Source organism: Schistocerca piceifrons, chromosome 1 (genome assembly GCF_021461385.2).
Source record: "Schistocerca piceifrons isolate TAMUIC-IGC-003096 chromosome 1, iqSchPice1.1, whole genome shotgun sequence".
NCBI classification, from domain to species: domain Eukaryota; kingdom Metazoa; phylum Arthropoda; class Insecta; order Orthoptera; family Acrididae; genus Schistocerca; species Schistocerca piceifrons.
In genome coordinates, this window is record NC_060138.1 from 1,106,323,058 (window position 1) to 1,106,336,901 (window position 13,844).

General features: G+C 42.1%; 1 protein-coding gene across 1 annotated transcript in view; it reads right to left on the reverse strand.

Annotated features, from left to right (window-relative positions):
- The window catches only part of LOC124777987 (Down syndrome cell adhesion molecule-like protein Dscam2), a 481,000-nt gene that overhangs the window by 273,015 nt on the left and 194,141 nt on the right, over positions 1-13,844 (reverse strand). Inside the window, exons 5-6 of the mRNA XM_047253558.1 lie at positions 9,769-9,920; positions 20-298 (exon numbers count right to left, since the gene is read on the reverse strand). Coding sequence (XP_047109514.1) covers positions 20-298; positions 9,769-9,920 — 431 coding nt within the window. The remainder of the gene's footprint in view (positions 1-19; positions 299-9,768; positions 9,921-13,844) is intronic.

Consider the following 13,844-nt stretch of genomic DNA (forward strand, 5'->3'; position numbering starts at 1 on the left):
AGATGTTGGCAGCACTCACTGGTGACGGAGAGCAGGACTTCCCCGCGTGCAACGTCTCCGCTGGCGCCCCTCACTTTGCAGACGTAGGCGCCGGCGTCAGCAGCGGCATCTACGCGCAACAGCCTCAGCGAGGCGCCACCGTCGCGCAGCTCGTGTCGCAGGTCAGCCGCTAGAGGGCTGCCACGTCGCTCCCAGGAGACGCCGCTGATTGGGTAGCCGGCGTACGGGCAACGTAGCGTCACCTGCCCAGACTCCACGGCCCGCACAGGGCCCGCGGAGGGCCGAACGTAAGGAGGACCTGCAGACATTACGCACAAGCGCGTCACTAACAGTGGGGTCAACCGTATACCATCGGACTAAAAGGTTAATGTGTCATCCCCTCGAAGGTTGGTTTGAACAGTATATTGCTTCACCAGACGAGGTCCTATTCGAGGTGGTATGCCTTTCCCGCCACCCACCCCCTCACCGAAATCTGATTAATCTTACCCAGCCAGTCATAATACGGCTTACTGTTCAACATGAACTCCGAACCACGGTGCACTAGGCATTTTTCGCTGTAACAAACATTGCCAGAAGCGAAAGAAGTGATAAGTAACAGACTGATAGGGAATCGAACCCATTACCTTTGGATGTGTAGTCTAGTAACTTTCTAAAATTTTAAAATTTTTATACGATATACTGGCTCTATGGAAAATACACTGTTTCACTGCTTGCATCAGTCCAAACTTTGTGATATGTCCTCATGTCACTTTACTTCTTGTACAATATTACCATGTAATTCATGCTCATTCCTACGAGCACTGGTTTCCTTCCACTGCGTCAGGTCTTTTCCCTCTTTCAGTTTTCCTCGTTTCAGATCGATCCTGTGCTATCACGTTATTACATTACTAAATAAGATCAGAGACTTTTTTTCTGTTGTCACTGGGCGATCGGGACGCACGTCATCTTGATACAAATAATACAGTCTCAAAATCACAATATGGATTTCTAAAGGACTCCGATACTGATAAGGCTATTTACAATGTACAACGAGAATGTACTGGATAGGTAGTCAATTAAATACAGGCTACTGGTACATTCTATGGTCTGTGTACCAAACAACATCCTTTTAAGTAAATTAGAATATTATAGTTTAACAGGAAATGACGCAAAATACGAGGGCGGTTCAGAAAGTAACCTCCGATTGGTCACACTGCGGGTTGTGGGGGGAGTAGCGACGCCATCTGTGCGTTCACGCACTCAACAGGTCAGTCGGCATCAAGCCGTGGTCGAGTGAACGTCGTTACCTGCGCTAGTTTAGTTTTTGTGGCAGTTTGAAATGTGTGCTGCAATAGAAAACCCCGCCAAATGTGAAGTGCGTGCTGTATAAGGTTTTTTACAGCCAAAGGATATTCTGCAGCAGCTATTCATCGTGAGCTTTGTGCCGTGTATGGACCAAGAGTTATGAGTGAAGGAGTTGTCCGTGAATGGGTACGTTTATTTAAAAGTGGACGAGAAAACGTTCATGATGAAGAGAGGAGTGGTAGACCATCATTGGTGACTGACGAACTCGTTCAGACAGTTGATGCAAAAGTTCGTGAAAATCGACGTTTCTCAATGTCGAAGTTGTCTACTGGTTTTCCACAGATTTCTAAGACTCTCTTGTACGAGATAGTGACAGCAAGATTGGGTTACCGTAAGTTCTGTGCATGATGGGTGCCCAAAATTCTTACCGACCACCACAAAACTCAAAGAATGGCCTCTGCATTAGACTTTCTGTCACGTTATGAGGACGAAGGAGAACCATTGTTAAACAGAATCGTGACCGGTGACGAAACCTGGATTAAGTACGTGAACCCTGAGACAAAAGAACAATCAAAGATGTGGGCACATTCAAATTCGCCTACCAAACCAAGAAAAGCCTCGCAAGATTTTTCTGCCAGAAAACTGATGGCAACGGTGTTTTGGGATGCCAAAGGGGTGTTGTTGGTTGAATTCATGGAACGTGGTACGACCATTAATCAAGACGTGTACTGTGAAACAATAAAAAAGTTGCGATGGGCTATACAGAACAAACGCTGTGGTATGCTGACTTCCGGTATCGTTTTTTTGCACGATAACGCCCGTCCTCACTATGCTCGCAGAACAACGGCCCTTCTTGAGTCCTTCAAGTGGGACGTTATCAACCATCCACCTTACAGCCCAGACCTGCCGCCAAGTGATTATCACCTCTTCATGCATTTGAAGAAATGGCTCGGGTCACAGCGGTTTGATGATGACGAAGAGCTCAAAGATGCGGTCACAGGCTGGCTCCAGGCACAAGCGGGTGATTTTTATGCAGAAGGAATTTCAAAGCTTGTGAAGAGATGCGATAAGTGCCTCAATCGCTATGGAGACTATGTAGAAAAATAGTGCAAAGATGTAGTTGTAAGATGTATATATTAAAATATTTTTATTTAACTTGGTGTATTTTTAAAATCAACCGGAGGTTACTTTCTGAACGGCCCTCGTAGTTCGTATCATACCTACAACTTATGGTGTCACTAGGAAACAGTCTTGTATTAGGCTATCAGTCATCATCCAACAGAGAACTAAGTACGTGTGATATCGCACAATGTTATTTCTTAGGTCCTTTACGTTTTCTTGTCTACATTAATGATCTTTCTTCAGCAATATTAAAAAGTGACAAGATTGTTTTGTTTGCCTCTGTTGTGGACCAAGCAGTGAGTTCAGTGTGTGTTGGCCAGAGGTGGAGCCTGGCTTAAGCCGGCTCCTCGGGTCACACTCACTTAGTTTTTTCTTTCTTTTCCAAACTCAACTCTTTAATTTAAACTACAACAATGGACACGTAACGTGTATCCACAGGACATGTGGCCTGTAATTGAAGAAGTGTCATGATGATCTCTCCATTGGCAAAAGATTCCGGAATAGTCCCCCATTCGGATCTCCGGGAGGGGACTGCCAAGGGGGAGGTTACCATGAGAAAAAGCTTGAATAATCAACGAAAGGATAACGTTCTACGAGTCGGGGCATGGAATGTCAGAAGCTTGAACGTGGTAGGGAAACTAGAAAATCTGAAAAGGGAAATGCAAAGGCTCGATCTAGATATAGTAGGGGTCAGTGAAGTGAAGTGGAAGGAAGACAAGGATTTCTGGTCAGATGAGTATCGGGTAATATCGACAGCAGCAGAAAATGGTATAACAGGTGTAGGATTCGTTATGAATTGGAAGGTAGGGCAGAGGGTGTATTACTGTGAACAGTTCAGTGACCGGGTTGTTCTAATCAGAATCGACAGCAGACCAACACCGACAACGATAGTTCAGGTATACATGCCGACGTCGCAAGCTGAAGATGAACAGATAGAGAAAGTGTATGAGGATATTGAAAGGGTAATGCAGTATGTAAAGGGGGACGAAAATCTAATAGTCATGGGCGACTGGAATGCAGTTGTAGGGGAAGGAGTAGAAGAAAAGGTTACAGGAGAATATGGGCTTGGGACAAGGAATGAAAGAGGAGAAAGACTAATTGAGTTCTGTAACAAGTTTCAGCTAGTAATAGCGAATACCCTGTTCAAGAATCACAAGAGGAGGTATACTTGGAAAAGGCTGGGAGATACGGGAAGATTTCAATTAGATTACATCATGGTCAGACAGAGATTCCGAAATCAGATACTTGACTGTAAGGCGTACCCAGGAGCAGATATAGACTCAGATCACAATATAGTAGTGATGAAGAGTAGGCTGAAGTTCAAGACATTAGTCAGGAGGAATCAATACGCAAAGAAGTGGGATACGGAAGTACTAAGGAATGACGAGATACGTTTGAAGTTCTCTAACGCTATAGATACAGCAATAAGGAATAGCGCAGTAGGCAGTACAGCTGAAGAGGAATGGACATCTCTAAAAAGGGCCATCACAGAAGTTGGGAAGGAAACCATAGGTACAAAGAAGGTAGGTGCGAAGAAACCATGGGTAACAGAAGAAATACTTCAGTTGATTGATGAAAGGAGGAAGTACAAACATGTTCCGGGAAAATCAGGAATACAGAAATACAAGTCGCTGAGGAATGAAATAAATTGGAAGTGCAGGGAAGCTAAGACGAAATGGCTGCAGGAAAAATGTGAAGACATCGAAAAAGATATGATTGTCGGAAGGACAGACTCAGCATACAGGAAAGTCAAAACAACCTTTGGTGACACTAAAAGCAACGGTGGTAACATTAAGAGTGCAACGGGAATTCCACTGTTAAATGCAGAGGAGAGAGCAGATGGGTGGAAAGAATACATTGAAAGCCTCTATGAGGGTGAAGATTTGTCTGATGCGATAGAAGAAGAAACAGGAGTCGATTTAGAAGAGATAGGGTATCTAGTATTAGAATCGGAATTTAAAAGAGCTTTGGAGGACTTACGGTCAAATAAGGCAGAAGGGATAGATAACATTCCATCAGAATTTCTAAAATCATTGGGGGAAGTGGCAACAAAACGACTATTCACGTTGGTGTGTAGAATATATGAGTCTGGCGACATACCATCTGACTTTCGGAAAAGCATCATCCACACAATTCCGAAGACGGCAAGAGCTGACAAGTGCGAGAATTATCGCACAATCAGCTTAACAGCTCATGCATCGAAGCTGCTTACAAGAATAATATACAGAAGAATGGAAAAGAAAATAGAGAATGCGCTAGGTGACGATCAGTTTGGCTTTCGGAAACGTAAAGGGACGAGAGAGGCAATTCTGACGTTACGGCTAATAATGGAAGCAAGGCTAAAGAAAAATCAAGACACTTTCATAGGATTTGTCGACCTGGAAAAAGCGTTCGAGAATATAAAATGGTGCAAGCTGTTCGAGATTCTGAAAAAAGTAAGGGTAAGCCATATGGAGAGACGGGTCATATACAATATGTACAACAACCAAGAGGGAATAATAAGAGTGGACGATCAAGAACGAAGTGCTCGTATTAAGAAGGGTGTAAGACAAGGCTGTAGCCTTTCGCCCCTACTCTTCAATCTGTACATCGAGGAAGCAATGATGGAAATAAAAGAAAGGTTCAGGAGTGGAATTAAAATACAAGGTGAAAGGATATAAATGATACGATTCGCTGATGACATTGCTATCCCGAGTGAAAGTGAAGAAGAATTAAACGATCTGCTGAACGGAATGAACAGAGTAATGAGTACACAGTATGGTCTGAGAGTAAATCGCAGAAAGACGAAGGTAATGAGATGTAGTAGAAATAAGAACAGCGAGAAACTTAACATCAGGATTGATGGTCACGAAGTCAATGAAGTTAAGGAATTCTGCTACCTAGGCAGTAAAATAACCAATGGCGGACGGAGCAAGGAGGACATCAAAAGCAGACTCGCTATGGCAAAAAAGACATTTTTGGCCAAGAGAAGTCTACTAATATCAAATACCGGCCTTAATTTGAGGAAGAAATTTCTGAGGATGTACGTCTGGTGTTGTGACTTGGCAAGACAGCCAAGCCACTACGAGGTGAAGCCGAAAGACACGTGTTTAAGCTCACGCAGGCTGGCGTGAGGTCTGGAACAGTAAAGGAGTTGAGTCTAGTAAAAAAAGTACGTAGCTTCTTGAATACTTAACTTTAATCCATAATTGGTGAACATCGGTCTGACGGTACATGCATCACAAGATAAATAGCAAATGATAATGGCGCCTTGCTAGGTCGTAGCAAATGACGTAGCTGAAGGCTATGCTAACTATCGTCTCGGCAAATGAGAGCGTAATTTGTCAGTGAACCATCGCTAGCAAGGTCGGCTGTACAACTGGGGCGAGTGCTAGGAAGTCTCTCTAGACCTGCCGTGTGGTGGCGCTCGGTCTGCAATCACTGACAGTGGCGACACGCGGGTCCGACGTATACTAACGGACCGCGGCCGATTTAAAGGCTACCACCTAGCAAGTGTGGTGTCTGGCGGTGACACCACATCTGGAGTACTGCATTGTATGGTAGTGAAACATGGACTGTGGGAAAACCGGAACAGAAGAGAATCGAAGCATTTGAGATGTGGTGCTATAGACGAATGTTGAAAATTAGGTGGACTGATAAGGTAAGGAATGAGGGGGTTCTATGCAGAATCGGAGAGGAAGAGAATATCTGGAAAACACTGATAAGAAGAAGGGACAGGATGATAGGACGTCTGCTAAGACATGAGGGAATGGCTTCCATGGTACTAAAGGGAGCTGTAGAGGGCAAAAACTGTAGAGGAAGACAGAGATTGGAATACGTCAAGCAAATAATTGAGGACGTAGGTTGCAAGTGCTACTCTGAGATGAAGAGGTTAGTACAGGAACGGAATTCGTGGCGGGCCGCATCAAACCAGCCAGTAGACTGAAGGAAAAAAAAAAAAAAAAAAAAAAAACAAAAAAAAAACAATGGATCGTTTTAGTAATCACAAAACTACCCCAGGAGGTAAGAAATCCTCTTTCATCGTAGGCGCAACTAGTCTATCAAATTTTAGGGAGACTAAGCTGAGATGCTATATCCCTAATCAAAGGAAGCTGAAGTACTCTGGCCAGTTCAAGTCCAAAATTAAAACTTTCTTTTGCACAAACAACGTTAACTGACTCATTATGCCAGGGGATCACTTCGAGTCAGGAGAAACACTTGAAGAAAAATATATTAAAATTTTAGGCATACAAGAAACAAGACTGACAGATGAAAACAACGTGGATATTGGAAATTGTAGACTATTCACAAGCAATATACATAAAAGAATCTTTAAATATACAATCCATGTAGGTGTTATATTCGCTGTTCCGAAAAACATTCTAGTTCCATGAACGAAGTGAAGCCTGTGAACAACAGTTTAAACGATTTATTGAAATATGTAAGTAAAATGTACATCGTAATATTTCAATGCAAGTATTTCAATCAACCAAGAAAATTAATAAAAATCAGAAAAAGTAAATAAGTCATGGGAGGTGGTTCAAAATTTCCAACATTCTACAAAATCATTTGAAAATTTAAATGGGCGATTTAGTCCAGTTAGGCAAAAAAAAAAAAAAAAAAAATAATCAGAGAAACAGTTAGTGAATTCCCTGGGCACAAACGAACAGATCGAAAGGGGAAAGGCTAGCAGAACTATAGAAAAATTTAAACATCAAGATTATGTCAATTCGTTAAAAAAACTCTCTAAACGAAGAACACGGCAGTCACCCAACAAGAACATAGTGAATTCCAAACTGATAATCATCCAACCTAGTATCTGTAAGACTAGGAAATTTTAAATGTTCAAGTATGCAAATGGGCAAATATTGACACAGATTGGACCAGAGTGGAGCTAAGACCTCAAAATTTCGCAAAACCATAGCAGTAATCCCTTACATTTGTATTACTAAAATCCAACTACTGCTGTCAGCAACACAACAAAATTCAAGCACAAAGACTGAAACAACTCTTACACTAATTTATCGGAAGTGCCCAAAACTAAATTTCTTTACAAAAGCAGAGAAAACACGCTTGGTGGAATGAACAGGCAGTAAAATCTAGACGCAATGCATTAACAACACGGAATAATAGCAAACCAGAAAATGCGCATGAAGCTCTCGTATCAACATTACAAAAAATGTTATGAAACATTTAAAACAAAGCTTCAAGAAGGAAATGGGCAGTTAACACTTAACAACCAAGAAAACTGCAGAGAACACTGCAGGTAATTTAGAAAGATTCTAAATTGATCTAAGCCCACAGAGAGATTTCCATCAGAAATTCCCCAAAAATCGATCCAGATTCACAAGCAACAAATATGGATAGATTTGCTGCATAATTGAAAGGTTACAAAATAATAAACCATCTGGTTAAGACGAAATTGGTGCAGAACTTCTAAAATCAGCTGGCTCAAAAATCTTAAAACCAAGTACATTGATCATGCAAAATATTTGGCAAATTGGGAAAATTCTGGATAACTGTAAAACTTCATTGATACAACCAGTACACAAAAATGGAGACGGAACTGACCATAATAATTGTAGGATTTTCCTTCGTCCTGTCCCATACAGAAATACATCTCAAAGTCTCCTAGAGCGAGCACAACGATAATTTGAATGTTAATCTGACTAATATCATGTACATTTTAGACTAAGTAGATCATGTCCACGACAAGTTTTAGTTCTGAAACTAATTCGTAAACATCAAAACATCTGTTCAAAAAGATTTCTGGCTTGCAGACGGTCGTCGTAAACTTCATTGCACTATATTTCGGCTGGACAACTGCCAGCCATCTTCAGGTGAGCCGAACGAGTCCTCGTGCAATGAAGTTTACGACGATCGGCTGCAAGCCCGAAATCTTTTTCAACAGTTGATTCGCCGGGAAAATATCAAAATTTTACATCAAAACATCTGTAACAACAAAGTATCCTGTATCTTAGCAGACTTTTAAAAAAAGCTTATGACTCTTCCAAATTCAGGAAGAACAAGAGCTGGATCTCAAAAACAAAGCAGATAGTAGTGAAACACTATATGGTACAAAGTATAAGTTACAATTCTGAAAAGAAATTTCGGAACTTGTTCAAATTAAGAAGGTGGGAGACAAGTCCATGGAATCTTTCCACTATCTTTCAAGAGTGTCTTAGAAAAAATAATCCAAGAGTGACGAAAATTAAAATCAGAGTTTAAAATTGACAAACAAATCAAGTTTAAGCGAAGACAGTCAGGAAAAGGACCTGGAAAAGACTTGTTATGATATTCTTTGGCGAAAAGGTGTCCATTCTGCAGGAGCATCGGCCATAAAATTTGAACTAATTTTAACGATGTTCATATAATTTTGAGGAAGCACTGATTCCCAGCTTCTAGAAACTTATGGAAAATAGTGGTTTGCACACAGCTGTATTGTCACTTTACTAAACAACCAGTTTCCATCAGAAATGGGCCATCCTCAGGTATAATGTGACATCATTAATCAGATGTCACATTAATACTAGAGCATATACAGCTGGTAACGGGTCATTCGACGAAAGGTGAAGGTTTTGTTACGTCTATAAACTTCCTGTTCTTTTGTTTAATGGCAAATGAACACAGCTCGCATCGTCAAATCACCGCGTATATAGGGTCATATTCAGATCTATCTGTTTTTCATTTTGATACTAATACTTCACCATAAATTGTATGAATGTTTCGTTCGTAGCCGTAGACTGACCATAAACTAAGAAGATATGCAGTCGCTGAAATTACATAAATGCTTAGATGGAAGTGGTAGACGGCAAATTACTTCAGCGGCAAAAGTTTGTAGTTTTAGCTCGTCTATTTGAATCGACAAAGAATCGTAAATTGCAGTGGCATGAACCAATATGCACATAAGTAATTGATGTTGCCTCAGTTTACTAAAAGTTTGCCTAGTGTCTCATGGTTTGGGCTCAGTTCCTCACGACAAAATAACAATTATTCATAACGCGACCTAGATTCAACTGCCGTCGTTATATATCCCCCTCGGTGGACTATTGGATGTCGGTAACTTGCCTCCGCAGATTTTTCTGGTCGTATTCAAGTGTTTACAAAAGTTACTGGCGTCCGGCTAGTCTCCCGACATTTAGCAGGACAGTTGTTGGCTTCTTAATGACAGAGCTGCTTATTTCATCCCATTACGTAAAAACAACGTCTCAAGATCTTTTAAAAACTAGTTATCTTTAGATTAACATAGCAGAGGAGATATAGAAAATTCTTCCTACTTGTAGTTGATTCAAAGAAAACTTACTATACTGAAATGAAACTACTGTTCATATTAGAGTGCTCTCATTGTTCTAATAGGTGAAATTATTTATGTCCAATACTGACCGTAAACGTTGAGTCTGGCCTCGTGGGATACAGTGCCCATGGAGTTGGTAGCACTGCAGCTGTACAGTCCCCCATCTTGAACACGCACGGAGGATATGTTTACATGGCTGATGACGTCACCTCTCTGATCCACATACTGGCCAATCGTATACCTACAACAATAGAGGAACACATGAATCAAGCAACTCCTTGACTCGAAAAACAATGGAGATGCAATTTAGTCCCAACTGAATTACTGGAAGGAAATTATGGTATTCACATTTACAGGTCTTCACAAATGGACATTGCATTACACAGATAGATTCAGTAACTGCTTAACTTCAATACTTAAAACATTTGTGGCAGTGGTCACTGCTCATTTAAAAGATTCATTTAAGTTTCTTGACAGGTAAATTTTTACATATTCTTCTCGGCCGTAGTCAACGTTCTACAGCCTTCAGTGTGTACCCGTACCGTTCTATAGACACAGCACATTCACACTCTCTAAAGCGTTGAGGTGGAGTTCCCACAAAAATAATAACACAGAATGGTCAGAAACAGCCTGCCAAGCTGTAGGGGTTTGCAGCAGGGGATGCTGTGCTGAAAAATAACTGTAAAGAAAAAATTCGATACGTTGCACCGTTCCCGAGTTGCTTAGCATTGAAGTCAGCCCATCGGATTGTCGCGCGCGCAAATTCAAAGACCCTCCAAGAGGCGGTGTCGCCAAGCATTCTTCGTTTGCTTTCCTCAGATCGAACAAACCTAGCTATAGCTCACACAGATTAAATTTATTAATTCCGAATAAGGCACATTTTAACTGGTTGAGCATTTCAGCAAGTGGCAACTCATGGACACCACAGATGCCTGCGCATTACCGCATGTAGTGTGTGCCAGTGCTTGAATTTTTGCGCGCAACTAGCTGATTGGTTAACTTCAATACTAAATAATTCGTTTTTTGTTAACAATTACTTCCCTGCACGGCCTTTACTGCAACATCCTTGTAAACTTTTCAGACTATTTCTGATCGCCCTGTATAACAATGTCTTTACGAGATCCCCCATTTCATTTGTTTAAGAAAATGGTAGTCTGTCTCGCAATAGGATGAATTACGCGTTTCTGGTAACATACATCTCTCTGCAGACGATATTGAACGATTTTCGAAGCTGTGATAGATTTTTTCATGACCGTCACATCGACTGTGCAATTCTTCGCATCGTCTTTAACCCTTATTCTTTCGTGCCCTTTCAAAGGAACCTCCGCAGAATTTTCCTGAAGCGATTTTAGGGAAATGACGGAAAGCCTAAACCAGCATGGCTGGACGCGGGTTTTAGCCGCCGGGCTCCCAAATGCGAGTCCGGTGTGCGTGTGCTAGCCACTGCACCATCTCTCTCGGTGTCCGTCTATGGAAACGTCACACTTGGACGGAAGGATCTCGCTTTTTGTTACACCATGTCGATGGTTGTGTCCAGATACGCCGTCATCCCAGCGAACGATTGTGGTTTTTGCAACGTTAAATTTCCATAAAATTACGTGGGTCTGTCCATGTAATGCTTCAGTAACTCAAGTTTTTGTTGCTCTGTTCGGTCGATGGGACTCGGAAGTACTGTAGCATCCACCATAGTCCTCGGACTTAAGTCCTTGTGACTTTATTTTGATTCCGAAGATGAAGCAACCACGAGATTCAACAGGCAGTAGACCGCTCCATTCTCACCATCAACAGAACAGGCTCTGCTAACGGTATACTACGCCTTCCACTTTGCTGGCAACGGGTTCTGCACAACGCTGGTGACTACTTTGATGGACAGTAACAGTTGCAAACATGTAACCCTTTTGTATCGGTTGTGAATAAATGGTTGCAAATATTTAAGTTCCAATGCTCGTAGATATAAGATACGTGAAATGTTTTAATGTTTTACTGTTACAGCCGACGACCAATACGATCGTAACGGATCATGGCGCGAAAAGGCAATGGCCGAATACAATTAGTATTCTGCGATTTATTCACTTTCAGTTTGCTACAGCGTCCCAGAGATTAACTGCCGATCATCACGAAGCGTTTTGCAAACTTAAATGCAGGCGAGGAACCTTAAACGAACTGGCCACAGTCTCCAAGCTATGATTCCATTTCGCCCATAAATAACAGATACCGGCCCTACAAATTTGACGGTGGTGGCTAAAGACGTAATTTTCTGCTCGAAACGTGCACTACACAGCAGACGCAAGCTGGTGAGGGCAGTGTGAGGATAGGGGGCGCGGGGGGGGGGGGGGGTGAGGGAGGAAGGGTGAGGGAGGGAGACACTCACCCCGGCTATTGATTAAGTAAAAGTTATTCTGTACCATCATGTCTCATTTCTTCCCCGACGTTGATAGGATCTTCCCGCAGGATAACTGTCCGTGTCACACAGCTATAATCGTATTTACAGTGCTTCTAGCTGCATGTTAGTGAACTCAGGTGGATGTCTTCGCCATCGAATTCACCTGATCTGAATCCGATGGAACACTTTTAGGATGCTATCTGGCGCCAAACTGACGTCCAAAAACCAACGGCCTATAATTTAAGGTAACTGTGTGACCTGTACATAGACATCTAGTGCCACAAACTATTTGGGATCCTATCGAGCGCCAACTCCTCGCCCACAGACCAACGACCTGTAATTTATAGGAATTTCGTGGCATGTGCGTTGACATATGGTGCCATAAATCATAGACCTACGAAGGATTTGTCGGATCTACGAGGATTGACTGAAAAATAATGCCTTCCCTTTCGTAACTCTTCAGAAGTTGGCAGCATTGGTATGCGGCAGGTACTGGCTTGTTCCGTAGCCTCTCCTCTACAGTTCCAGTTGGCGGGAAGCCTTAGCATTGAACGGTTGTATTGTTACGGTGTAAAGTATGGAACCCTGCGCAGACGGTCGGTCAATGCGATTTAAGCAACGTGCAGTCATTGAATTCTTGACAGCAGAAGGTGTCACTCCAAAGGAGATTCATCAGAGAATGAAAGCAGTTTATGGTGATTGTGAGTACTGTGCGTCGTTGGGCGAATAAGTTTAAAGATGTTGAGGCGGGAATATCTGACCAGCGTGACAAACAAAGAAATGGACGGTCTGTGACAGCAACCACCGAGTTTCACAAGAAAAATGTTGACAGATTGATTCAAGACGATCGTCGTATCACTCAGAGAGACCCTGCAAGCACAATCGGCATTTCACAAGAACGCCTGGGTCACATTTTTGCTTTGCCTGGCTATCGGAAGATCTGTGCACGATGGGTACTCCAGATGCTGACTCCTGAAATGAAAGCGCACAGACTTTAAATTTGCCAGGAACTCCTCTCGCATTACGAGAATGAAGGTGACGCCTTTCTCCATTCAATTGTGACACGAGACGAAATGTGGATACACCATTACGACTGTGAGACTATGCTTGTGGAAGCACTTCTTCCGTGACGGCTTCAGAAAACTTATTCATCGTTGGTAGAAATGTATCCAAGTGGCTGGTGATTATGTGAAAAAGTGAATATTGGTAATTAAATATCACATTCTAAGGATTATTTCTGCGTTTGATTTGTTAAAATATTCCCATCCAAACTCAATTAACAAAGGTGGAGGCACTACTTTTCATTAAACACTCGAATATTAAGCAGAATCGCTGCTGGACTGTACTCCAGAGGTGGACTGAGATGCTGTTAACCATATGGTCATCGTGTTCTATCTCACCAGTGTAGTTACCAACCACAAATTAGAATTTCATTGGCATTGACACTTGGTTTAAGCAGTATTCTGTCCCTAGTACTGTTTGGGCATCATCAAGACTTTAAGAGACTACTTCTGGAACCTTTCCACTGGCCCTCCTGCACTATTGTATATTGTATATTGTATATTGACTTCCTCTTCCTCGGGTATGATACGACGAATACTTCTTTCTGAAATTATTTGGGCTGCTACTCTTCGCTATCTGAAATCAGGAAACTTATCGGAAATTTGGAGGGTTTCCTATCCTGAGAGATTTTTACTACGGCATCTTAGAGTGCGACCAGCGGCTGTTGGTGTTTGAGAACCTATGTAAACAGGTTCTGTATTTGTTGCCCACACGCAGCCC